We start from the raw sequence: 27,946 nt of genomic DNA, 5'->3' as shown, positions 1-27,946 counted from the left end.
CTTTTACAAAATACAACAGACCCTCCACCTACATTTCACTTCTTGTAGAACTTGTGCCATTTCACCAGATATATGCATGATTCCAATTTTAATAAAGTAGGCAACCTTAGGCTTCGGATTCTCTCTTCTTCTTTCCATCTTCTCCTAAATCACTGTCTTCCGACTGGCTGCTGCTAAGGACTACAAACTGTCCTTCTCCACTGCTCTGGTTCGATCTGCTGGAAGCAGCTATCAACCGGCTTTGTTCCTCCAAGTCCTAATTTGAGAAGGGGCGATTGGGAAATCAGAAAGAGAATATTAACTTTCAAGCCATCTGCAATTGAAACAGAATACTGTTATTATGATTTATAAACTACCTTTTCATACTATCAATGGACAGCTTTCTGTACAGAGGGAATTAAAAGACTGAATAGGAAACCAAAGCGTTTATATTTCAGTGCTTGGCATTATTAGAACAACTAACACATGAACGCGTTTGTACCTACAACCCACGGAACGCAGCAGGTCAGAACAAGTATCTTTGTTGACAGCTTGCTCCCCTGCAGCCCCTTCCTCACCATGTAACCGAACCCTCCGCAGCAAACAAAATTATGTTGGGCCTGTGATAGGTGTTCCTTCAAGCACTGCTCTTAAACCACAAAACAGATTTATAGGAATACTTACCTCCTCAGAAGAGCTCTTTTTAAAAACTACTATACAAAGTTACACAAAATTGGCACAGGAAAAATGTCTAATAAACAACTTAATTCCATAATGTTCTACGAACTTGTACTAAAGAATGTGATAGTGGAGCTTGGAGTACAAAACTGCAAAAGAAAGAAAGTAGAAAAAAAAAGAATATTAAGAAATATTGATGAAATGTACCTTTTCAATTTGTTTTTGTTTGTTCAGTTCTTTTTGTTGTTTCTCTTTGACTCTATCTATTTCTTTTTGCTTTTCTGATGCTTTTCGATCCTGAAGGGCAAAAATGTAAATAAAAGAAACAACAGCCTGAGATGTTTGATACACTACTGATTTATATGAGTTTGCTCAAACTGTTATACCTCTGTTTTGGTTATTCTTCTCTGAAAGGACTGCTATGTTTGTTAAAGGTAGCAAGCCAGATCCTATCTTGGATATTGTTCCACAGTAGACATTGGTCAAAGTCTTTTTATCTTGGGTTTAAATTCTAGAAAACAAATCCCTCAAAATACACCACAACAGTATTACTGCATCTGTAAGCATTTTGCAGAATATATTCTATTATACATATTAAATATACTCTCTCCCTTCCATTCACAAGTATCCCTTGCCCCAAAAAGATTCTTACCAGTTCTGCATGAAAAGCTATCTGTTTTGCCAGTCCAACAGAGTCACAAATCTAAACACAAAACAGATTGCAAATCATCAAAAAGGCTCTAATAAAAATGCCTTTAAAAATTACACCAGATTCCCAAATTAAGCACAGTAGCATATTAAAGCCCCTGCAAGTACTTAAACTGTCAGGTTGAACTGTTTTTCAGTCCATAAACAAAATTCTCTTCCATAGAAATCCCTCAGACAGCTTGAATGCATCCAACATCTTGGAATCCACATCAGGTTCAGAACTGATACAAGTATAACCACCACCAATACCTTTTCCCCTTCATTATTTGATTCAAATATATAGCAGACGGAAGTTTGGCGGCTCTCAGCTCTCCCTCCTGAAGTTCTAAGCACAAATCCAAAGAGGCGTTTATTCTCCTGGTGCGTAGCATACAAGACTACATTGGGCAAAGGAAACTGCCAAAAAGGATCAAATACAAAGATATTAAAATTGGGTCCAAATAGTTTCCATATGAGGCTTCAACATATACTGCATGTTAATTACTGCAATATCACAAATACACAACCACACCAGAAGTTACAATCTGACCAAATACGTATTACTGAACACAAAACAGTAGATCAGAAGGCAAGGATTGAATTATTCAAAAGACAGGAAAAATTCTAAAAACACATTCTATATAAGAGAAGGCGACCACATTTGCAATGCGATTCTGTCATCTTTCTAAATAAGAATACACTCCTTTTCTATTTTCTTTAAAGAGGCCTCATTCATACAAATGACATTTGTGACTGAGATTTCAATATTTGGTCCCAAGCAAAGGCACTACTTCTCCAAAATCTTTACCTGCAGTAAGTTCAGCTCTCCTGAATTATATAAGCAAAAAAAAAAAAGAAAAGAAAAACAAAAAAACCCAAAAAACCCCCGAAACAAACCACATATCATCATTATTTTGTTACAATAAAACTATTTTGCATTCTCGTTCCTAAAAGCAGGTGGACTTAAGACATTTCAAATGTATCTTTTTAAGACTTACCAAAGGGTAAGTTTTTAAATTCTGAAGGGCCCTACTACAACTGTTATAAACAGATAGGATGAGTTTTTCCTAACCTTAAATGTACACATTTAGAATACTGGACATGCACTCAGTTGATTATGTCACCTGTGAAAGCTTACAGCTTTGGGGCAGTTTTGAACTTAATGCCACAAAGGTAAAGAAAGAAAAAAGCACTACTTGAAACACCAAGACATTTTCACATGCTTAGGATTTCCTTGTACGGAAACGAAATTCAGAGTCCCCAAAAAACTGAATGTTTGTAAAAGAAGACCCAAAGAAGTTAAATGACAGACCATAAATGTGCATAAAAAAAAGGGGTGGGGGGAAACAGTTTCGAAATAGGAAAAATAAAGACTGCTATTACAGAAGAATTAAGAATTAATCCTAAGAAGAATTCCACTTACTTCTTTCAAGTGCATTTTTTAGAAAGAATTAGGAAAAAACCCCCAAACCAGAAACTGTACAACACACTCTCAATGCAATTATGCATTAAAAACAAAAAACCCAAACAAACCCCCAAAAATCAAACACCAAGCAAACCCTCTTGGACTTCAGAACTAATCTGACTCCAACCTTAATGTTACCTCTATACGAACAACATAAATGTTTATAACCAAACACGTTGTTAGAATACAATATTCTGTTTTCCTTAGATTCTACCCTATCAAATCGGGGCGGGGGTGTCAAAAGCCTATTTGACCTATGGAAATCACTCCCTTTAAACCTGATTTGCTAGGGTTTTTCTGTCTATTTTTAAGTGTATGCATTGGTCTCCTAATTTCAGTGGAAATTTGTCTGGAAATCGCATGCTGATTTTTGCTAACATCTAGTAATATTATTTTTAAAGTAGAAAAATTACATTGCTGGGTATTTATCTTAAAATGTAAAGTTACTTACTCGTAGTCTTGTAACTTGTGTCTGTGGATCAATTAACCTAAAAATTTGTTTTTAAAAACAAACCAGAAAGTAAATTTTACCAAAGTGAAAGAAGATCATTCTGTAAATTAACATCAGTAGAAGTCAGCAAGCAAACTTACTTTAAACAGTCACAAGTGACTAATAAATGCGATTCTGTCATCCTGAAAATGTTATGGATGGCGCGAGCTGCTAGTATTTGACGCATCGTTTCATAAACAACATCTGGACTTTCGTCAGACTTCACCTCCATAGAGCCAAGAAATCTTACAATAAATAACTGATGAAGAATTGAATCTAAGACAAAGAGAAGTATTGAAAAAAGTGAACTCCATTTTGGGTTTTGCATTCAAAACCAAAGGCTGACTGCAGTCAGGAAAACTCCAAACTTCTAGTAACTTGGAAAGAGATTGCTCATACTTAAGAATTAGAGGTACAATTATTAAACAGCAAGTCACACATCTTTTAATTTGGTTTAATGAATACAAAAGATGCAATGAATTATTTTTAGAACAGACTTTCAGACAGTACCCTGATTTAACTTCTCTAATACATTACACTAATGTAACCAAGCATTCTAAAACTGGTGCTAAATTAGAAGAGAGAAGCTACAGATGAAAATAGAAAATTTTCAAATTCTATTTTTTATTTTGCATTGAAATAAAACTTTTGCTTTACCTTCTGTTTCAGACTTTGAGCCTCCAGATTCACCAAAAGGATTTGTGCGTCTATTAAAAATGAAAACATTAAACCAGGAGTCAGATTTACAAGAACCACCAATGAATAACGTAGTAGTCTCATGCTGCATCAAATAAGACCACGTAATGATTTCAGACTCGTAAGCCGAAGGAATAATGTATGATAAATCGTAAGGACAAAAAATTTAATCAGGAGTTAGGCATAAATCGCTATATTGCTCTAGGGCTCAAATTATGGGAAAAATACCAGATACCATTGTCCTATTGCTGCCATAGAGAGTTTTGCTCACATGGTATTTTTTAATACCTGAATTAAGCCCAAGATCAAGACCTTGTTAATATTTGAAAAGGTATAGTTTTAGGGGATGAAATTTCACAGAACAGCTTCAGGAAGTACAGCCAAAAGCTAGTCCTTTCAGTACTCCACAGGAGCACCACACTTCTCGTCACTGTCTCAAGTTGTTGAATTACTTACTGAAGAGAAGTCACTGGTTTTGTTTCAAATGCAGCTTTCTGAAAACATCACTGGGGTTTTACTCCTAGAGGGTCAAGAGAAATGTGGCTATTTCTGGCTCTCAAAGACAGAATTACTATCAGTTACAATGAAAAGTGAAAATACTCTAGGCTTCCAAGTCTAAATTTTTCAAAAGCAGTAAAGCAATGCTGAAGAGTATGGGAAATGGGCAAATTTTATTTAAAACGTCTAAAGAGGGAAAAACCCCCTTTCTCTTTGGCTAACTGGTAGCTGAAAAACTATCATCAAGGGTTCAATAAACTTCAAATTAGGTTTTATAGGGGAGTAATGAAGGTGTCACCTCTCAATAGTTAGTGTTCTAAAAGGAAATTTCAGAACTAAGAGAAAAAAAAAGTCAATCTCTCTTGTTCAGTTACATGTCATACTGCCAGTTTTATTTTATCAGTTAAATCTTTTAGCTAAGAGATCTCTAGTTTAAAGTAATAAAATTGTTCTAGATTGAACTCTGAAGTCAAGATTGCATTGCTACAATGTTGATATATGTGGACTCAATCACGAATCATCCCATTAAATGCTGACCTGTGTAAATACACTAAAGGGAAATTCTTTCAATGAGCGTCTTTCATTGCTCAGACTTTTCTTGTCATTTAAGATTAGACTGGAACAGTAAATGCAAAATCTCACAGGATCTCTCAAAAGGCAAAAATAAGATTTAAATATATGTCATCAGTATCAGAAACTAAGAAAAGTCTCTTTTTTTAAAAATAATTAATATTTCCAAAGTAGCCTGTTGCCTATCTGTACAAACACTACAGTTCTTTATTGACAGTGATGGTTAACTGAAAATACTGAGCACAACTCTGTATCATTTCTGCTATGAAAAATATGATTTTCTAGAATGGAATTATAACTGATGACATGAATTTAGCTGAAGTCTTAACCCCTCCACTTCCTGGAATACAGTTCAAGTCTATTTTAAATCAATATGTTCTTAAGGATCTAGTCAGCCAACTGATTATCCTGCTATATCAAACAACAACAAAATAAACTGTCAAAAAAAAAAAAAAGCTGCAGCTATATAATTTTAACTCTTATGTATCTGTGAGGTGAAAATTCAAATATTTTTCTAAAGGGCAGCGGGAAACAACACATTATTGTGGCTAGAGTCACATAAGTTACTTTTCATCTTTTTGGCTTTTTTTGTTGTTGTTAAGAGCAGCTGAATCTGCAAATATGTTTTCTTAATATCTGAATTCTGTACATATAGTTCCAGAAATGAAGTGCAGATTTACAGGTTTTTATTATTATTTCTGAATGGGAAGTTTACAAAAAAACAAGTAGGAGAAAATGTTTTTGTATTTTGGGAAGAGCTCTTAGACAATTTTAACTTGTCTGCATATGAGGTTACTCTAGAAGCCTAGATCATTTTCACTCACCTTTCAGGTTAAGAAGAGTGTCATCGTATGCCATCATCACCTGGAGGCAGGGCTACCAAATTTCTCTTGAGTTTCCAAGAGGAAATAACCCAAGCTGCTGGGTGAGCAAGCAATAGGAAAGGAAAATACTTTGTGAAACCAAAAGATTAAAATAATTCAAGAAATAAAAGCATTAGCTGTTAAAGCAAGAAAAGCTGCTGCTAAATAGAAAAATACATCTTGAACCTAGTGCGTGTAATTAAGCTGTTTTTTTACAACTCTATTTAACAATTTAAAAAATTGTTTTGCTTTGCTGGCCACTGCAAATTTTGTGACACGAGTCAGGGCAAAGGCAATGTGTGTTTTGGAGCTGCAGCCTGAACATGGTTTTCTTGTTTGTTTGTTCATTTTTGAATTAATAACGTTAACTTTAGGAATTTTTTTCTTTCTCTCTGCATGTCCTACCTGCCCGACTGCCCTGAAGATTTTGCTTGACCAGGTAGATCTTCACTAACTGGAGATATTATGTCAAATTGTATAGGAGTGTCAGGGGCAACAAGTGAATCCAAGGAAAGTGCTGATAAAGCTGCTGATTCAGATCCCAGTGACCCTGTGCTGCTCGTACGAGCTGCAGGAGGACGAGATTGTCTAAAACAAAACAAAAAATCAAAATGAAAATATCTTGGTTTCAGGTTGGTTGATAATAAATTAAACCATATGGGAGACCAATACGATATTCCAAAACTTGGATAGAAAACAAAACAAAAACTAAAAACCTGAAGATGATCAGGGTATAGTAAACAAAAATGCAGTCTACATTCCTACTCAAATTTAAGTAAGTTAAAGTTATACTTGGATTAATAATTGCATCAGATTGTATTATATTTCATATGTGATTATGTATTGATGTTAAAACAATCTGAGGTCTGCTGCCAGGAGTTGGACACATTAAGAAAAATCTCATTATGAATTCAGACAACAAACCAGACATATCATGCAACCAACAAAACTGTCTAGTCAGCTGGAAATCTGGATTACTTGTAACAATGGATGCTAAACAATGCTAAAAGGATGAGTTCAAGAAATTTTCCTCTAGCCTATCAAAGACTTAGTTCTGAACATAGAAAGTTTTGTTGTTTGGGTTCCCCCCCCACTTGGAACTTCATCCAGGATTCTCTTTATAGATGTACTCTTCAAATGACCTATAGTTCATTAACTTACACAGGTGGCCGCATGCTCTCATGCCTCTGCTGAAAGGAAGGAGACGGAGTAACAGCCTCCAGAGCTGACTGATTTACACGTGCAGCAATTTCCTGCAATGGAAAGATGGGCAAAAATAACTGAAAACGTTTTCCTCAAAATAAGCTTTAAGATTTTAGATTTATTTGCAATTGACAGAAGTTATAAACTCAACCCTTTGTGAGAATCTTACATTCCTAAATTTTCACTAATGTAGTTGTAGTATTTTCTTCTAACTTGTAACACATTTCCTGCTGTTCACTTTCTAAATTTAAATGAATGCACTTGCTTTATTATACTGTGAATGTTAATAAAAGGCAGCAATAGAGATAAGTCCCAATGACAAGTCTGACAAAATAGGCAAATGTAACCAGGAAGAAAAAGAAAAATCTCATTTGAGAAATGCATTCCTCAACTACTAACTAAAAAACATGAAGATTCAAAAGTCTGCACTTGAAATTTGGGAACACTTAAATGTTTCTGAAAAACCAAGGCATGAACAACTATCAAGTAAGGACTACCCAACAGTGTTATTTCAGCAAATAACTGACCAGTTACAGTTGAAGAATTCCACTTTAATCTTCCATTGAAATCACTAATTCTGAAGTATCGGTGTTTAATGTTGATGGCTTCACTTCATGGGGTAAAACCAATAGTGAAAGTCCTTGAGGAAAGAGGATTTTTGGAGACGGGAGGTGCAGCAGACAAAACATTTTGTGTGAGCGCGTGACTCGGAAAATGAGAATGATACAAAGCCATCGGGGGGTGAGGAGAAGGCACTAAGATCCAGGCGTAAATGCACACACCCTCACTGATGTAAGGGAGCTGCACCTGTTTATGCCAGGGCTACACAGAACCCCAGCTGTATATTCATCAGAACATGTGCTTTAGGTCACTGAGCTTTGCACTAAAACCATTTTGATTCTCATCTGTATAGTTAACTTCGACAGTCAGCCAGGTACTTGTATTATCTACAAAGTTATAATTAGTTCCTAAACCAAAAACTGCCATGACATGCTTTCCATTTCACCTTGATCTTCCAGATCATTTGGCAAGAGCCTTGCGTTACATAGTTGAATGATGGATTCCCATATTATTCAACAAGCTGCCTGCTGACTGCTGTATCTACAGTTCTCATCTCTGGCAATCACTGGAAAGTTTCCTTTCCAATAAACTGTTTCAGACCTCATCAGGGACATCAAGGAGTACAATTTGACTTTCAACACACTTTATATATAAATGCTGTGTTATAAAACAACAGATTTTGTTGGGCCAATTCCATAGCAAGTAAAAAATCACTACGTAAGTCTGTATCAATATGAATTTACTATATAATTATAAATTAAAACCATATAACTGACATTAATTTACTTACCCAAATTCTCTACATGAAACAAATAATCAATTTTTAACTCTTCAAAAGGCAAATAACTCTTTAAGGAAACAAAAGTATGTCTTTCCTACAAAATTGTTATGCTCATCTCATTCCTACAATTGTCAGTTCCCTCTAGGAGAAATTAAATGTATCCATCTGAGTATTTGTCATATTAATTTGTTACAAAGTATCATATACAAAGTACAAATACAGGATCTTGACAATGTCAGAAAGTTATACCAAATATAAAAGTCACGTATTTTTAATGCTTTATATAAGCATTTAGATGAAGGAGACAATGGACTGTATGTTTTCATACCATGAAAAGCTTATAATTAGACATGTAGGAAGTACTCAGCTTAATTCTATGCTATCCAATTAGATCCAGTTAATATCTTTTTATATATATATTTTAGTAAAGTTACCTCAGGGTTTTCACTTAGATATATCTGTTTAGATATGTTGTTTATGGTGCATATCCACTGAAAAAGAGAGAAAAAAAGAGAAAAAAAAATTTTCATAGCTTTTTAACAAACTTGATTAAATACCCAAGTTGGCTAGTCTCGGCACTTTTTCCACTTTCTTTGTAACTTTGGGGAGCCAAATCAGTATTGTGCACACCCAGCTTGTCATTAAATTCACTACTATCTGCGTACTGCACCTTACAATATCAGATTTTTACTTGAAAAAGTTATTTTAGTCACACTGAAGATGAAAAGTAAAGCAAGTTTAAATCACGACTATAAGGAATTTTTTAAAAAAAAAAAAAGGATTCTCTGTACTCCATTATTCTGTGACTGCAGATGACATTGTTTCCTCAAGACATAAAGATTCCATCTGCCTTTTGTGGAATTTGCCCATTTCTTGCATCTGTAAGCTAGAATCTATTTTCTCCCTGTGCTATGGAAAACCACCTGCTCCTGCTTCTTGCTTTTTGACTTTTCTCCAAAGAAGAAAACTAACTCGATTATAAGCATACTACTGGTGCTGTTCCACTGAACCCCAGCTTGTTGTCAGGGTTGCCACCTGAGCTATCTAAAAGACAGCACAGCAGCTACAGCCCAGAAAATGACAAATTTGAGCTGCTAAAGCTGACTATAAACTCTCTTCCCCTGGTGAGGCATCCGAGGGCAAATATTTCAGAGTCAGGCTACTGGGCAATCTCAACAGAGCAAATGAACGAGGGCCAACCTGACACAGCCCAGCTAAGAACCCTAGAAATAGCATAAAAGGTCATTTTATGTCAGTGTAACATTGAAGACTGCAGAGGAATTTGAATCCAGGCCGAAACTACTGTATTTTCTGTATTTCCTTATCCAGCTGCTTGCCCAAACATATTTTAAATCAACTGTGCTTTTAAAACGTTTTCTATATTGAACACTAATAACAGATGTACCTTTTTAATTAATAAATACTTTATATCACTTAGTACATCTGTTCCTTTGTTTCTAGACAAATCTGACTATTTCATAGACTATAAAAGCAATGAATCTATTGGTTTGGCCCATCTGTGCAAGCCTTCGGAAAGCTGTAAAAAGCTGTCCAAATAAAACATAAATTCTAATAACTAGAACCTTCTTTCTTAGACCAGTACCCACCTATACCATTAGGCTGTTATTTACAAAAAGTCCAGAGAAACTTTTTATTTTCACCTCTAGAGAAAGCTAAAAAAAACAGGGAAAAGATATCCCTGCTGGTTGGGTGGGGTTTCCCCCCTGCCCCCTTTCCTTTCTCCATCAGTATTTGCTACAAGTTTGCTGACCTAGTATTTGAACACTGACATTTCTCAGCTGGTATTCATCCACTGCACAGACAAATAAACCTGCATCATGACACTTAGCAGCCATTTGGAAATAGTGATCACAAACAGCAAGCAGCTTTGAAAGCAGTCCAAAAGCAAATTATTTCAAATTTCTCAATTCAACTTGTTCATAATGTATAAACAGGTTTCCCATCATGCATCAGGGGCAGAAAAAGTGTTCTTCCTCATTTCTCAACTGCCTGTATCCTTATCTGTGTCCTAACCTAAGATTTCCTTTATCTTCCACTCCTGACAAGCAGGTAGGAAGAAGGAAGGATGGGAAAGCATGAACAGGAAGAAGCAGCATCATTTGTTGAGATTTCATTACTGCTAGATATTTTGCTGTGGGCTCCCCGCCCCCCCCCCCACCTTCTTCCATAACACTGAAAAGGACTTGGTGGCAATCAGAACTGCATTTTTTTTCTCTAGGATTTAAACACAGTAATATTTTGTCAGACTTCATGAAACCTGTCATTATGGATAGAATGAGTTACAAGTTCACTGCTTACCACCTAGAGAACATAAAATGAGCATTCCAACTATTGTTATGAATGTATTCCTTCTGCACTACAGAAAATCACCAGACTCCATGCAAACCTTGTATAAGCTTACCTCTTCGTAATCTTTTTTACTCTCTGCCTGTAAGATTGAAGACCTGAAAGAGGAGAATGGAAAAGACAATTTTGTCTATTTAAAATGCCTCACAAGTACATTCACAGGCAATTCCATTTTCATGTTTGTACATTGCACAACAAATTAAGAAAGGCTGAAGAGTCTGTGTACATGCCGAGTGCAGTCAACAATTAATTGGGGGGTGGGGAGGGAAATCTATGTTTTCATTTTAATTGAAAATAGAAAAGGAAGAAAATTCTCATTGTGCCTGTGTAATACTTAAGCACTCACAAAATGTAATAATACAGCACTGTAAAATGATTATGGTAATTTTATTCTGAAATACCACTCAGCTACATTATACAGCTTATAAACTAAAAAAACCCAGACATTGCAAAGTTAAAATGACATCCCAGATTTTGCTTCTAAATACCCCCAAAATCTATCAAGCTATAATCTAGCCAAAGGTAGACCATCTTTTTTTTCCTAATTAGCGAGTCCAGTATTACTTACAGATAACAGTAATGTAAGAATACTTACTTTTTACCATCAAAAGATGTTATCTGAAAACAGTACCGTCTGTCTTCACAGTCCACAGCCATTACAGAACAATTGTCTATATCCATGACAAGTCCCCCAGCTACGTCACCTCTTGCCTGGCTCATCAAATTTCCACCTTGAGTGAAGTAAAACTGTCTCTCCCAACTGGAAGACACCAGCCCTGTCTTACTAAAAGGTACAAAGAGGTTCTTAGTTAGTAGATTAGGAGTTCAACTGAGCTGTACAAATTAGAAAAAATTAAAATTACTTGGAACAAACCATCTGGGCACTTAAGAAAACTTTTTTCCCTGTTTAATGTTTTAGGTTAGGCTTTATAGCTAAATTAGTCTCTTTCCATCTGTTGGTTTTTTATTCTAAATCTATTGCTGGGCAAAGAATACATAAAAGAGTTGCTTTCTTACATTATATGAAACCTAATTTAGAATAAAAAGGCGTAAGTACTTCAGTTTCAATGATCAGCTTTTATGGTATCGCTTTACACAATATGCATATTCAAATGATATGCACTATCAATGTAATTGATAAGACCTCTGAACTCTGCATTTTTATTAAGACTAAACAAAGTTTTGCAGAACTTTCTGTTAAGCATTAGCTTAGTCACGTAAGATATCTCAGTTTTCCAAGTATTTTGAACCATTCCACAAGATTTCCAAAATTTTGCTTAGAGCATTTTGTTGGGGGTTTTTGGGTTTTTCTTCCCCCCAGAATAACAGAAGATGAACAATCTGAAACCAAAAATCAGTAACACTTGCAGTTTAGCCTCCCTTTTTGTTCAGATACTATTTTCAATTTTAATTGATGCAATTGTGTTCTACTACAGAAATTCATGCCTCATGCAGTGAGTATGTTACTCTAACTGTTGCTGAAAAAGTAATCTACTTTTTTTTTTTACAATTCCTTGGAGCTTATTATATAAATTACAGAAAAAAAATCTGACTGTTACAACTTGGTTTTAACAAATATAAAAACCAGCTGCTAGACTTTAATAACTAAAGTAACAGCTCCCTCCAGTGGACAAAAGACTTCCTCATGAAATTGAGAAGGCCGTTCCAAGTGGAGGAATGTTTTGCCTTGTGTATCTCAAGGCTGTCATATTTTGTTAGTAACTTGAATCCCAAAGCTTTAACAGACACTTATATAACAATCCTGATAGCTGCAATCTTCTTGTTTTCCAATTACAACCCAGTGAATTACACTCTCCTAAACTTTAATTTTTCTTTTTGATGTCAAAATTCAGGCAAAATTAGACTGAAATCAGGATACTTACGCTTTGCACCTGAATGACACTATGTCAGTGTAACCATGAAATTAATACTAATTAAGTGAAGGAGTCCAAAGAAAGAAACAGAGTATCTCCCGTGCGATTTACTCAACTAAGTACATAAAATCAGCACAGCTAACTTCAAAAAAATATTGCATACTGTTTTAGCTTTCCTTTCTCAAAATTAAGTATTCTGGAATTTTTAAGTAACAAGTTAGTCTTACTTTCTTGCATTGAGATAGCCAGCTTTCCGTGTTAGATTTCTATGAACAGGAAATTTCGTAGGATCAGGATCAGGCAAATACAGTGGATCACTAGCTACTTCCAAGTCCTCTATAGTTTGTTGCATGTTTTCTACTTCGCACTCCATTTCCCTGCGAACACTAAGGTAAATAATGTTATTAACAAAGATAATTTGCTAATAAGTAGAAACAGAAAAAATAATTGTCTTGATAACAGTTCAAAATTCAACAAAAACAACTTACTTCTGTACACTTGTGCCAATATTGGTCAAAAATTCTTCCAATTGCTCAGTAAGATTTTCTGAACCCATTTTAAAAAAACTTATCTTTAAAAAAAAAAAAAAAGGAAAAGGGAGAATTTAGTAATTAATAAAACTACAGTAAAAATTAACAAGGTTAAGCCACCGGTGGTTGAAGTTTCTCAGAGAAATCTGTTTTCATCCCTCACTCCCACCAAAGCCTCTCAATAAAAGGAGCAGAATGTATGCTTTTTTTCTGCAAGTGAAGGTTGATGCTGACACCACAGTGGGATTTCATTGTGTCAAAAGGAAGTGCACAGTTACCTGGAGGAAATACAGAAATATACAGAAAGTGCCCTGGAGGGGAAACAAGGTTTGACTTTTTAGTGATCCCAAGGTCTCTCTACACTTTTTCAAGCCCACCAGTTTGCTAACTGTTGTACTATGGGTGGAGTAATTTGGAGGGCGTAGGAGAGGGGAAACCTGTGAGAATTTGTCTGGGGCCATCCTCTAACTGCGGACCCTGCCACGGGGAACTGACAATATGTATCTTAAAGACAGTGTACTCCATATTGATCCAGAAAAACTGCCACATCTAAATTGAGTTCAGCCATGTGAAATCTCAGAACAGGAAGCCATGGGGTGTGGCCCTGCCCTTCCCATTCTTAGATTCAGCAAAAACCTGCACCCGAGCAACAGATTGTACTATCTTCGTTACAGAAAACATTTACAGCTTAATTCTTAAATACAAGCTGCAAAGTTTCAAAAAGAAGCAAGAGCTCTTCTTGGACTTGAAAAGCTTTCAGACAGCATGTACAAGTTAATTTCTACTCGGGACACTGTAGCAGTGCCAGATGTTGGAAAGTTTGGCTTTTTTTTTTTTAAAAAAAACCCCCATACTGACGACATACTTCCGAAAATACAAATTAAGTCTCTCCAAAGAACTTTTTCATACTTGTATTTTCTATTGCACCCATCCTCAAATAAACCAATCATGAACTAATTTATATTAAACAAAAACAAGCCAGAATGATTTTTAGCATTCCAGTTCTCCCACACCCTTGATTGAAAACAGTAGCACTGTGAATTTGATGACTATCTCATCTCAGAATAGCTGCCACAGGAAAGAGTTTAACTGTTGTCACATTACTTTCTAACAAGGTGCACTTCCATGAAAGTTTTAATCAGCTATTCCCATTAGTGATCCAGTGGAAAAAAATACACAGCAATGAAAATTTAGGCAGTGTGTTAAATTTAGCCATCTGGGTTTTGGGGTAGAATTAGACCTTTATATTTGTCACCCAGACTTTCCTCACTAAAAGATTCTACGATGGGAGTGAGGGCATGTCATGATGAGGTTTATATCTTGAGTGGGAAATGACTAGTGCTAGCTAATGACAGTGTTCATGGCAGCAGCTATGACAACTACAGGGATGAGGACAGGGTACGTCTTTCCCTCCACTTGCTTTCTTGGATTGCAGAAGAGGTCTTGCAATGAATTTCAGTACATCCACCTTCATGAAGCACTTTTACATCTTCTTTCAGACCTACCGCTTTCGGAATCTGAAATTACCTGAGCTTGCATGTATCCTAGCAAGGGTTCTAGCATAGCAATTTTCTTTTTGTACTGAAGAGTATTTAATGCACAGAAATAATGCATCATAGTCTGGTGCTGTTTTTTCCTGGAAGTATATACATCTTCTGTAACTTCAGCCTTGATCTAAAGAGACAAAGACGGGGGAGGGGGAAAAAGGAATGTTTGAGACTTGGTATTAATCATGTGCCTTCTGGACAGCTTTATAGCCAGCATGGAGAAAACAACAAGGAAACGTTCTACCCTCTATCATCAGCAACTGCGTATTTTATCCTACAATTCCGCTTCTCTAACTTACACAAGAGATACATGAAAAACAAATACAGCATTCTTTTCTCCCTGGAAAGTGTGGTTATTTCTTTACAAAAATAAATTTAATATAGTATCACAGCCTTCATCTTAGAGCATTTTCAGTGTTACAAGACAGGCACATATTGGGGAAACCTGCTTTTCTGTTGTGAAGCAAACTGTCTAGACTGCTAAAGCATAAACTAGCAACCTTCAGGTGGAATCTGCCATACACTGTCATCCATCACAAATATATATATTACATGAAAATTATTTCTTATCTCATCTAAAAATCTGTATATTATGTATTTTATTTTACGAACCTTTTCATTTTCCCTTCTTTTTGACAACCGACTGTATCTGGTAATGGCAGCATCATGGTCTAAGCAATCAAGAGAGAATTTATGATCATTTTGATAAATTAATGACTTACAAAACTGAGCAGAAAACCTTTTATATCACTGTGTGTTGCACAGCCAGCTGAATGCAAAGTTCTGTCATATTAAAACCATTAACAATTGTTCTTGCCTGTTTGTAATTACTTCACTGCCATAAATACTTGGGCTGAAGAAAAATTCTAACCAGATGCAAACATGGCCAAATTGTTACAAATTTCCCTATACATTTAATAGTCTTCAAAGACAGAAACTTTCTATAAGTAGAGACAACTTTCCATTATCACAGAATCATAGAATTGTTTAGGTTGGAAAAGACCTTCAAGATCATCAAGTCCAACCGTTATGAAAACCTGAAATTTTTCTTGCTTCTAAAGCAATGAAGCAATTTACAGTAAGAGAAGCAGAATGCTTACTTAATCCTTACTTAAAGAATATGTTCTCTACAAGGATATAGCAGAGCTAGCTAAAAAAGTGACTTCTGACAGCAAGGAAGAGAACTATAAAACCAATTTTAGGGAGGAAAAATTTGTTTATTAATCCAGTCCAGTCTTTAAGGAGTGAGCTAGCACCTTACTATTTTTAGCAATGTTGGTAGCATAATCCCAAATTATTTAATAATTATATATACTTTTAAAGTATTGTAAAAAAGACTAATACTGTCAATTTGCCTTAACACCTTGGTACACAAAGCAGGGATTTACAGGGGAACCAAGGAAAGCTGCATGCCTAAGTATCACTGAAAAAAATTACAGCTTAATTAGTCACTTTAAGCCATGCAAATATCTTCACTAGTTTTCTGAGTAAATAATCTATAATAGTACTGTTGTCTTGTAATATCTATACCATTAAGTATTTCACACTTACCATTGCTTGCAATTTGGAAAACTTCTTTTAGAGTTAATATCTCTACAAAACAACATATAACGATTTAAATAAGTTGTTATTAACATAATATTTATATAGTAAGGTTTCTCATGCAATGTTTCACTACTGAACAGTTGTCATTCACACCTTGTATCATACTGAATTACCAGCACAGGCATTATGTGGCCAGGAAAGTCTGCTCCTACTTAGGGCCCGAGTATCATTTATGTGGCTGTCTGGCTTAGCAAAAAAGATACATTACTGTAGTAAGTTAAGGAGGAACTTCTTTTCAAAAGACTTTGAAAGAGATCGTCAATACAAATGCGTCACCTATTTTTCTGGTCAAAGTTCTGCTCTGAGTGGGGAAGTGGAAGCACAGGAGACGGGGAAGTTATCACTGGATCAAGGGAAAGCCCCAAACACACTGTGATTCCTCCTACCTAAAATCAGTCATGGTCTAGATGGTTATTTCGTGTCACTGTGCCATGGAACAGAAAACAATACAATACTTGGCACTTGTTCCGATCTTGATTGTGGTTTTGTGTCATGTTACAATAAAGCAGAGAGCTATGTTCAACTTTATGGTAAAGCAAAGACAAAAGAGCATGGAAAAGCTTTACAGACAGTGCCTATGAAGTCCATAAAGAAGTATGGTGTCATTAAATACTACATCAGTTGGTGGTTAAAAACTTCCAGTGGGAAAATTTAATTTGTGATTATTGCTTCAGGGATGCTTCTTCAGTAAATATTAACAGGAGATTTTTCCAGGTTCTGAGGAGTAATATTAGCCCTAAGATAGTCATGTTCCCTTCCTCAAAAAGCATAATCTATTTAATCCATAACTTTGCAACAAACTATTGCCAAAGAAGTATCTTCCAAGATTCATAAAGAACTAGAAGACTTATGGAAGAATTGTAATTTTAATTTCAATTTAGACTTAAAATGTTCATATGTTAGGCATACCCACTCTAGGATGTTCAAATTAGGGATTTAAGTTATTTTGGTTTTGACTCTTATATTTGACGCCCATTTGCCACACCAGTCTATTCACTTTAGCATCTTGAGTAAAATCTATCATACAGACGCAATATATATATATATATATTATTTTAGACCAGGCAGAATAAGATACATCTGTTAACAAAAATAACAAGTTGGAAGCATCTTATGCCTGAACGTAAGAAGCTGCCTATATTACCAGCAGGGTTGAAGAACCACCTTACTAAATCATAATAATATAGTAAGTACTACAACTTTGGCACTTTGCTTCTTGAGTTTAGTCCAGCCATCATATTGATATCATGGTATTATAATAGATAAAAATATTTCCTGGACATGCAAATTATCTGAAAATTGTTCTTTCCTAATGTTTACAGTAACTGCAAAATTTTAATCTTGAATAGAAGATAAGTGCTTCCATAATATAAGTCATATTTTTGTTGAAACAGTAACAGTGTTAAGTTCTTCAACTGTAATACTCTCACGAATAGAAATAACTTACATTTTTTTTAAAATTGGGAGGTGCATACTTTTGAGAGCTGAAAAATAAGTGGCATATACTATTTAGTGAAACAGGAGCTATGGAGATTAAACGCTACATTTTTGTTGCTGCTGCTGTTGACAAAAACAGGATTTGTTTGAGCACTCTACCTTTTAGATCCCTTTCTTTAAACTGGGTAATAGGAAACATCATTGCATCCGCAAGTTGAGTTGAAAGTACTGCATGGCAGGAGCTGAGCTATAAAAGACAAGAGAAAGAAGGAAATTTTATGAAAACACTGCTAAGATAAATAAAATTTAAAAATAAATACATAATAAAAAAAATAATAAAGATAGGTTGACATCAATTTCACTCAAAGATGACATGTACAACTCAAACATAATTTTGCATGTTCATTTTTTTGCAGCTATTCTTTTCTAGCTTCCTGATCTCATCACTAGCTTTTTATAGAAGACCTTTAGTATTTGTCCCTACTTTTCCAATTTATTCCAAGTGACTGGATCATATCAGAAGATGGCCTCATACATTCTGATAACTAGTCAATTTACTTCTCCAGTTTCCCTCCAGCTACATCACAGCCCATCTTTCACAGTTTACAGAGGTAGAACAAACATGTTCTTCCTCCCAAAATGCTGCTGTAGTAGTAGTAGTAGTGCAAAGTAAGGAGAGGGATTGCAGAAAAAATCCTCATTCAGATCTTAATGGTGCTAAGTTGTCTTTCAGAAGAGTAAGTCTCTGTCTCTAACACAGACAGCAGGAGCTTCCTCTGTCAGTCAGGTATCTGAAATCAGGCAATACAAACACTGTCACGAAAAGCAGTTTCTAACTGCTGTTCTGTAATGTTATTTGGCTGTATATACAGTAAGTTAAACTACATTCTTTCTCAACCATGTATCCTCATTTTGCTCAACCAATTCTTTATCTTCAGGTTATATAACCTTAAATATACGCTGCAATACACAATTGTTACCTTATTGACAAATGAAAGCCATTTCTGCACCTCCTATCCTAAAAGAGACTGGAATAATTAAGCAAGTTGAAGTCTATACATGACAACATTAGGAAAGTAAGTGAAACAAATACAAGTACTTGCCTCATCTATCACTTTTGCAAATTGCTGTAAAGTTGAAGTCATAACTTCATCATCTCCCCCTAGTGGAAAACGCTACAAGAAAATAAAAGGAGGCATGCTGTTTGCAGTGTCTTCTGCCATTCACAAAACTACATTAATCATGTCTATGAATGTACTGGGTATTCAATTATTTTAAAATATTATACAGTTAAGATACACTGAAGCACTTCTTTATTGTCCTGTGAAGAAGGAATATTGGGGGGGGGAGGGGGGAGAGTAATAAACAATTCTCATTTAAAAAAAAGTAACTATTTTTAAAATAGATTAATCTAATTAATAGACTTTATAAATTAATTAGTAGATTTTATTTTTAAAAATCAGGAAAAATGCAGACTTGACATCTATGAAGATTTTTATCCAGCTTTGCAAATTATTTTAAAATTATAAAAAATTAAGCAATATCTGGTGTTTATCTTAGACTTCTACCTCTTAAGGTATGTGATTATGTGAATTTTTTAAAACATCCAAAAGAGTTTACTTCTATAATGCCTTGATGGAGGCAAAAGTATGACCAAAATGGTTACAACTGAAAAAAAAAAAATCCAGTTAAAACATTATTTGTGTATTTTTAAGCTAATCTCCTGACTAGGAAAAAAGCAGTCCAAAGGAGACAAATCAGAAAAATAGGTTAAAAGATCCAATGCTAGTTTAATTCTTCTTTTAATTCATAGCAGCTATACATGAAACACTTGGAAATATAAAAATCCCCAACTTCTTTATTAAAAATTTGAAGCACTTCCTTCCAGCTTGTTAGGTTCTCCCCCCTTCTTCTCAATGAATGCAACAAACTGTAACTGAAACAAGGATACTTGGTGTATATTTTGATATCTGTAACTGCTAACAAATAAGAATATCATGCCCTGATTGGTTCTTCTAATCTGAAGCTAGTTCTTTTCATTTTGATTTTGCAAAAACTATGTTTTTCCTAGAAAACAGCAAAAACAGTGTAATTCATTAAACAGCTGTGCCATTAAAGTGAATTTGGCATTAAAACAATGCCAATGATTGCAGCTACTTCTAAAAAAAAAAAAAAAAAAAAAGCAGAAATAATTTAATTCCTGCTACAATTCAGACTGTGCACAGACATCTTAAGCAGCATTTCCAGTCCGTCATTAGGAATATAAGACTTTTTTTTTAAAAAAAAAAAAAACCACTCTAAATCTCTCTGTTTCTCCACCTCTTCCTAATGGGACTACTGTAGGTATGAATACTCATTATTCTTTTGGATCAGCACCATTGTGGTTTTGATCCTATCTGTATTACACCTATTTGTTAGTAACAATTAGTGAAGGAAAAATAACGTGTCATCTCACTCCTCTAGAAAGACTCACCAAACCAAAATAATACATGAATAGTATTTTTTCCAGTTCACCTCATTAGGTGAAGAATGAGGATGGGAAGCGCCAGCCTCCTTGAAAGGAGTGATTTTTTGTTTTCAACATGCATCTCAGAAAAGGGGCCCCAGGAGCATAGCTGCAAAGAGGAAACCCTTCACAGTACAGGCTACCAGTGGAGAAAGTTATGGATTCCACAATCCACGCTTTCAGAGATGGAATTATTCTCACAATAAGAGTAAATTATGGTTGTTAAATGGAGACTACTATGCAATCTCTTCTCTCTGTGACTAGTAAAATTAAAGCACTTAACAGGTTTATAAAACAAAATCAAAACCCCACCACCACCCTAAGCAACCCCCAAAACTCTGATCCAGAAGTAAAATATTCCAGAACTTACTAATACTCATCATGGTAAGAGGAACTTCATTCTGTTTTAGTTAGAAGAACTAATATGAAGACAGATTCTTTTGGCAAAGATTCAAGCCACCAACTACAGCAGTTCATTTTACCTGGACCAAACCTAAATATATTCTATGTTGTGCTCTGGGAGATAAAAGACTACAAAAATACTTAGCCCTGACCACACAAAGACAACAATAATTTACACAGTACCTGTTTCTCATATTCCTTCAGAAGCTTTGAAGTCAGATGAGTTGCTGCACTTAATTCATTCTGATTTAAAAAAAAAAATCAACAAGAACCCAAGCTTGTTACTTTTTTATTTAAATTAATATTAAAAAAAAAAAAATCACATATTTGAAGAGGAAACTATTACAGACATTGAACCTAAAATCTGACTACAGATTTTCAGAAAACCTAAGCATCCTGCCCTTCTATTTCTCTAACATTATTGAGAGTTACAAGTAATCAGTGTTTACAAATACTAAGTTCACAGCCTGTACTATGTGCACCGATTTCTGTATTTTTCATGTTATGCAGTGCATATTTGCATTTAATTATTTCAAATTAGCTGCCCTAGTTACTGAGTATTAGGAATCTGTAAAGGAAAGAAAAGATTACAATGAACCCCAGTACTACCTGGTTACAAACTGCTTTGTACTTGTACACAGACAGGACCTAATTAGCAGATTCATGGTATGGAACAACTTCACCTTTCATGATGCAGTTGAAGGAGGAAGTACAGAAATTAAAAGCTAAAGGGAAAGGCAGTAAAATAAAACTACATAGCAGCAAACCTAAAATAAACACACTAGGCTTTGAAGTAAAAACAACAGTAAAATAAAAATATTAAAAGCAACAGTAACAAATCAGTAAGAGAGTCAAACAGTTCCAGTACATACAAATTAAAAATACAGCCATAAACTCAACTGTTCAGAAAACCACACAAAATGGATTCTGCCTTTGGCATAAAAGTGCACTTACTTATAGATGATGAGGGAAACATGAATATATTGTGGGTAAAAAACTATCTCCCACTTGTACGTACTATTATACATATTAAGATCATGATGGGAAACATTTCAGAAACACTTGGGAAATACAATAAAACTACTAGAAGACCAGAAAATCTTTTTATTTGTCCTAAGAAATTCTGTTGGAAAAAAAAAAATCACAAGAATTTAGTCTTTACCACTCCCTAACATACAGAAAAACAACCACTTATTTCTTATTTTATTTCACTTCCACATTTAAAAAATGTGGAAGTTTAAAAAAAAATTGCTTAAAATAATTTCAAAAAAAGCAAGATATGAAACGTGGTTCAAAAGTTTTATAATGCATTCAAGAATTTCATTAACACTACCTGTGCATCATATATTCTGTGTATGGCTTGAAATAACTGATTGATGTAATTGGAAATTGCAGCAGCATCTTCTTCAAATACCCCCAGCAAAGACCGGGTCTGTGAAAATGAAACAGCCAAAACACTAACATGTCAAGATCACAAAGCAGTAATAGCATTGTTTCAGGTTTCATTACCAAAAAGTTTATAAACACTCCAACACTATTTACAGGAATGATACACCTTGAAGCCAGAGAATCTTAAAGATACCCAAGCTTAGCCTCACGTGTACTGTCAGCCTCTCTCCAGGTTAATACAAGTACATTTTCAGAAAGGAAAGGACCAAGAGAGGTGGGTAAGTGTATAAAAAAGTTGGAACTGCAGGCAACTACTCAACTCGCTATGGTACATCCCTAAGGAAAAGGGTAAAATGACTGGTATTAAACAGCATGCCAGGTATATACACTTCTTCTGCAGTGAGATCAAAACAAAGGCTGTGGCATTCTGATACTATCCATCCTGCACGAAGACAGTTGCTGGCTGTGCTTGGACCTGTAATTCACCTGTGCAGTAAATCAATTCTGTGGTCAAAAGGCTGAGGAACCAAAAGCCAAACCAAAACAAAATGGTACAACCTGCATCTTGTCGTTCTTAAGATGCATATTTCTCCTCCTCACCACTCCACGGCAAAAGGCAGTGAAAAGATCTGTCCTTTTGTCCTTAGCCCAGCTTGTCAGTCAGTCTGTTCCTTAGCTGGTGCCACCCACAAGCTTGATGACTATGCATCCTATTGCACTGCCGACATCACTGACGAAGGTGCTTAGCAGTATCCACCTCAAAATAACCTCTTTATCACTGTCCACCTACTAGACTTCGAAACACTGATCACTACTCTTTGAGCCCAACTATCCAGCCAGTTTTTCCACGCAGGTCACCATCCATACCTCTCCATTTTGGCCAGAAGGATGTTACCAGGGACCGTGTCAGAATCCTTGCTTAAGTCAAGGTAAATGACATCCACTGCTCTTCCCTGTGATGAAATGACTGACTCTGGATGACAAGACAATCAGGTTGCTCAAGCATAATTTGCCCTTAAGCTTAAATGACATGCTGACTCAGTGTTCTTGCATCCTTTTTGCACTTGGAAGTAATGTTACTCCTCACCACGAGGACAGTGAATAGCTTCCTCCCACTAAGGCAAAAACCCCAAAGGGAGAAGAACAGAGAACGTACCTCTAACTGCACAGGCTACGTTTGCTTTTCCTAATCTCAAATATCGGTTGGGATGCCTAGATGTAGAAACAGGATTATTGCTTGCAAGACCCACAAAATAAACCCCCTAACTCTAGTAACGTTTTAGCAAGAGGACTGTGCTTTGTTTTTAGGTATACACTAAAATTAATGTCCACGCAGAAAACTGAAAGAATCCTAAGTGTATAAATGGGGTTTTTCCCCCCCAAAAAAATTATGGTTGTTAAACACTTGAAATTGGAAAATCTCTTTCTTAGTCTTCCCTCGGCTAAATAACTATAGTTTCCTCAAAGAGGAAGGGAAGGAACTTATGGAACCTGGGAAAAGAATGGAAGACTGACACAAGTCTGGACGTCAGGGAAACCTCTCTGATGAGATTAGCAAAAAGCACTGGATCGCACTGCATATGAATTGTGGGGGATTTATCATTAGGAGTTCTTGCTATATGTCAAAGACTTGTCTTGAAATGACTTAGACTTTAGTCTATCTCCCCTTGAAGCATGGATGTCTTTTTCAGCTACTTTTCTGATTTTCTGCTTTCAATGATAATCAAGGAGTACATATTAAACCTGTATGAAGTATATTATTTGACCATTCTTTTGACATGAAATTCTTTTATTTAATTTGAATTAGATGGCTGGTTGTCTCACAAGTATGCTCATACCATATAATGCCTACAAGATACTTACATTAAAAAAAAAAAACAATCAAACAGCATCATCAACACAAAAAAAATCACTTTAATGGTGGTTCTAGTTTATGATCCAAGCGGAAAAGGGGGGTGGAGGAGGAAAGAGTTGGAGAACTCAGATGTTTGCCAGGTGTGGCAACATGTGTCATCCTAATAACTGTGACTCTCCCATTAAAGGAGACGTACATGAAAGAATGCAAAAGAAAAAAATTACATAGTACCATAACCACTGAATTATATACTCATGACCTTTAAATCTGAACATAAATAAACCTGAACTTGAAATTTTAAAGAAATATCATTTAAGGTTTCTGGATTATGCTTACTCTTTAAAAGCAAACACTGTAGAATAAAGGCATTTCTATGTTTTATTGGAAAAATATCAGTTACTGATGTCCAGACTTCAAATTGACATTGTATGACACTGATGGAAAGAAAATAACCTGAAACTGTAAATAAGTTATGGCAGACTATTGCCTAGCAAAAAATTGGAGGAATCATTTACTCATGTTTCTAGTAAAACTTTGCATCATTTTGCATGTTCTTTAAGATGCCTTCATCCCATATATACGAGCAGGTACACTAGAAACTACCAGTGATAAGCTACACAAAGAAACCACCTAGTTAGAAGTCAGTGAAGTTAAGCATTCTACGTCATCATATGTACGGTAGTGTAAGTGACACAAGATAGAGCCTGTACTATCAAGTCTCTTGGCTTTTTTATTGTGCAATACCTCGGGAATGCAAATAAGTCTGAGCAGAAGCTCTCTCTAAAAATATATATATATAAAAAAAACCACTGAGTATGTGTGTAATGTATGTCCTAAGTTAATATTTAAATTGCACTAGTTTGCACAGCAAAAGACAATGTAAACTTGGCGTTTGGTTTACATCTAAAAACACAGTGGTTAGATTTTTATCCTGCGACAAAAGGAAATGAATGCGTTTTGCCATTTTAGAAAAGCCTTTCCTTCCCTCAGATGCAGAATAAGTTTGATAAGAAGTTTATATGCCTAAAGTTAGTGTCCAAAACACATCTAAAGGTGCAAAACTCCAGTCCATAGTTCAGCACTAGGCTGATGATCTTTTTCAATATTACAGCATGAACACATCAATTGGAAAGTTGTGGCAACTCCTAAAGAAAGCAAGGTTTCTTCTTTCTTCAAGCAACATTTGCTGCCATTTTCATTACACTGATTTCAAAACAACAGAAATGAACTAATGTAACAGAAGACTACAGAGTCCTAGTTATGTTCTTCTAAGAGGTGGTTAGCCAGAATCCACGTGAAATATTAGGCTGACTGAAAGATGTAAAATTTCATACCTAAAACAGAAGAAGATATTGGCAAATCTAATAGTTTAAGCACGTCAAACTCATTGGGCTGAGTTAGGCTTTGCTAGTCTGTATCACAAATAACCTCAAATGAAAGATTCTGGAATTTACAATTACGTTCCAATATGTAACTTTTTTGCATGTGCTTCCCAAATGACATACCAGTCTTAAGTGCTTGGAAAAAAAAACCCTACATCCCACTTTTTAGGGATCCTAAGTTTATCTCACATTTTACATTTCCTATAAATATGGATAGTTCTTACTTCCATAGACTGAGAACAGACCTTCAAGAGGTAATTTTGTTAAATTACTATAATACTTTCAAAATTTTTTCGTCTTCATGAGTACATCAGGCTTAGACTCTGGGCCAGAGACCATACTACAGGCTAGATCTCACCTATCATCTAGTACTGGAGCTATATGGGGCACTGTCCTTTGGCAAGCAATGACACGCTTTCTGCACGGCCTTCTTCTGTTGCCTTGTCTAAGTTGCCCTTCCACTCGATGTAGATTTATTAAAATGGTTGTCACTTTAGGGGTTAAAATTCCCTATTAAGCAAGTGAAAATTTCTCTTGAAATTGAGGAATCAAAACTACCAATGCATATGCTATTGCAATATAGGAAGTCTTGCTCATCTGCATAAACAATGCAGCAAAACCAGGATCTTAATTCAAAAGGCGGCAATAAAAGAAAATATATCGTAAACTTTTTTCGCATCTAGGAAGAGCAGTACATAGTACTTCCTGTTGTTGCTGCCAGCAAGAGAAACCAGCGCAACTGAATAAAGCATCTCCTGCTTAATCGCAGTATGAAAGAAACGCCAATGCAATATATATGGCATCACTCACAAAGGTCAAGCAGCACAAATGGAAATGAAGATATCAGAGCAATTAAAGGCCTCTCAGCACCTCGTGTTTCCCACCTACTCACAGCATTAACAACCACCACGATAACCTCATCCAGTAACTGCTTTTCATACATATCTATTAAAGCTTAATGCGTTTTTAGTAAAACGCAAAGATAAGAAAAAACGTCTTGAGAAGCGAAGGCGGGTTTTGTCAACGCGAGGTCCCCAAAATAAGTCATGACTGTAAATGCGGGGGTGGGGATGTAAGGGAGTCAGTGCAAGCTACTACCCTGACGCCCAGTGCTGAAGCACAGAACCTCTGGAAAATTGTTACCGATCTGGCTGCTTTATAAACAACAGCTCATCAGCCCGCGGGACACCCGAGAAGACGCGGCGCTGCGAGCGGGCGGGAGGCGCCGGGGCAGCCCCCTGCGGGGGCTCCGCCGAGGCCGGTGGCCCCAGAGCCGCCGCTGCTAGCCCCAAGCCCCCGCCACGCCACGCGGGCGAGGAGGACAGGAAGGCACCCGGCCATGCGGGCAGCCTCCCTGCCCCGCTGCCGGGGAGGCTCTCCCCGGCCGCCGCCGCGGCTCTCCGACGTCCCCCTGAGGGAATACGGCGGGGGGGAGCGAGAGGGGATGAGCGCTAGGCCCGGCGCCCACGGGTTGGGCCCCGTCTGGCCTACACCCCCCGGCCTGCGCCTCGCCTCTCCTACCTGGGGGCTGTCTTCCAGCGTCTCCTCGATGGGGAGCTTGTCGATGCCGGGCATGGCGGCCGCCGGGGCTGACTCTGCGCCGCTGCAGCGACCGCAGCCCAACGCGCGCCGGCTGGCCGGACCCCTCCCCCTCCCTCCAGTCACAACACGGGCGCCCCCGCCCCGCCTCGCGCCGGATGTCCCGCCCCCCCCCTCCCCCGCTGCCCGCTTGGCCTTTCTATTGGTTTTTCCACCCAGCCTGCCCGGCTCGTTATTGGTCAGTGGCGCCATCTGTTTGCCTACACGCGCGCGTGGGGCTGTTGGCGCCGTGAGGCGCGTCGCGCCTCTGCGTGGGCGCGCGGCTCTGCTCCTCTGTTCCCGCTCGGCGGCGCCTGGCGGGAGGGGCGCGCGCGGCGGCTCGGCGCCCCCCGCCCCCCCTACCCCTCAGGGAGGCGGGGGCGCGCGCGCCCCACCGAGCCGGCGGCGCCCTCCGCCTCCTTCCCTCAGTAAAATGAGGAAGGGAGGAGAGGGACCTTGTGGCGGTCGGGTCGGCTCCCGCTTCTCGGGAGAGCGCCCCGCCACCCGCTGCGTCGGGCCGCCCCCATTTCGGGGAGGTGAGTGGGCAGCGGAGACGGGGACGTTTCCGTGCCGAGGTGTCTGTCCAGGGGTGCTGTGAACAGATGGCGGTTGTGAAGTGAAGTTACTGGGGAAAAAGCAAGCAAACTCCCCCCCCCCCCCCCCCTTTTCTTTTTGCGTTTGCAGTTCTGTGCGCTGTGTTACAAATCAGTATGGCTTCCTAAGCCTGCGTGGCTTTGTTCTGGCTGTTGCCGTCACAGTTAGACAATTCTTACAATTCAAAACCTTAGTGGGACTAAGGCTGTTGTGTCCCTGTCACGAGGGAAGCATCTTTTGCTTTTGTGGGTCTCTTAGGAGGCACTAAGTACGTACAAACTGCTAATCGAGAATATCCATCTGAATTTCCATTTAAAAACAGATTAAAAAATACTATGTGTCAAACAAGAGGCTGCGTGAAATTCTCACTCTTAAAACTAAAAAAAAGCAAAACCAAATTGTACAGCGT

General features: G+C 37.1%; 1 protein-coding gene across 1 annotated transcript; it reads right to left on the bottom strand.

The window, feature by feature from the left end:
• APPL1 (adaptor protein, phosphotyrosine interacting with PH domain and leucine zipper 1) lies at positions 1-26,940 on the bottom strand. Its single transcript, XM_075713609.1, has 22 exons — positions 26,887-26,940; positions 22,073-22,171; positions 20,923-20,982; positions 18,935-19,006; positions 17,991-18,078; positions 16,341-16,382; positions 15,402-15,460; positions 14,770-14,916; positions 13,201-13,283; positions 12,940-13,098; positions 11,434-11,622; positions 10,894-10,936; positions 8,906-8,962; positions 7,088-7,179; positions 6,332-6,514; positions 3,957-4,006; positions 3,401-3,575; positions 3,261-3,297; positions 1,615-1,761; positions 1,310-1,360; positions 865-954; positions 1-256 (listed from the first exon to the last, which is right to left on the bottom strand). The coding sequence occupies exons 1-22, from the start codon at positions 26,938-26,940 to the stop codon at positions 107-109; spliced, it is 2,127 nt and encodes a 708-aa protein (XP_075569724.1). The 3' UTR covers positions 1-106.
• Between the last annotated feature and the right edge of the window lie 1,006 nt (positions 26,941-27,946).

This window comes from Pelecanus crispus, chromosome 7, assembly GCF_030463565.1.
Source record: "Pelecanus crispus isolate bPelCri1 chromosome 7, bPelCri1.pri, whole genome shotgun sequence".
NCBI classification, from domain to species: domain Eukaryota; kingdom Metazoa; phylum Chordata; class Aves; order Pelecaniformes; family Pelecanidae; genus Pelecanus; species Pelecanus crispus.
Note: the sequence above shows the minus strand (reverse complement) of the source record. Positions and strands in the feature narration are given on the sequence as shown.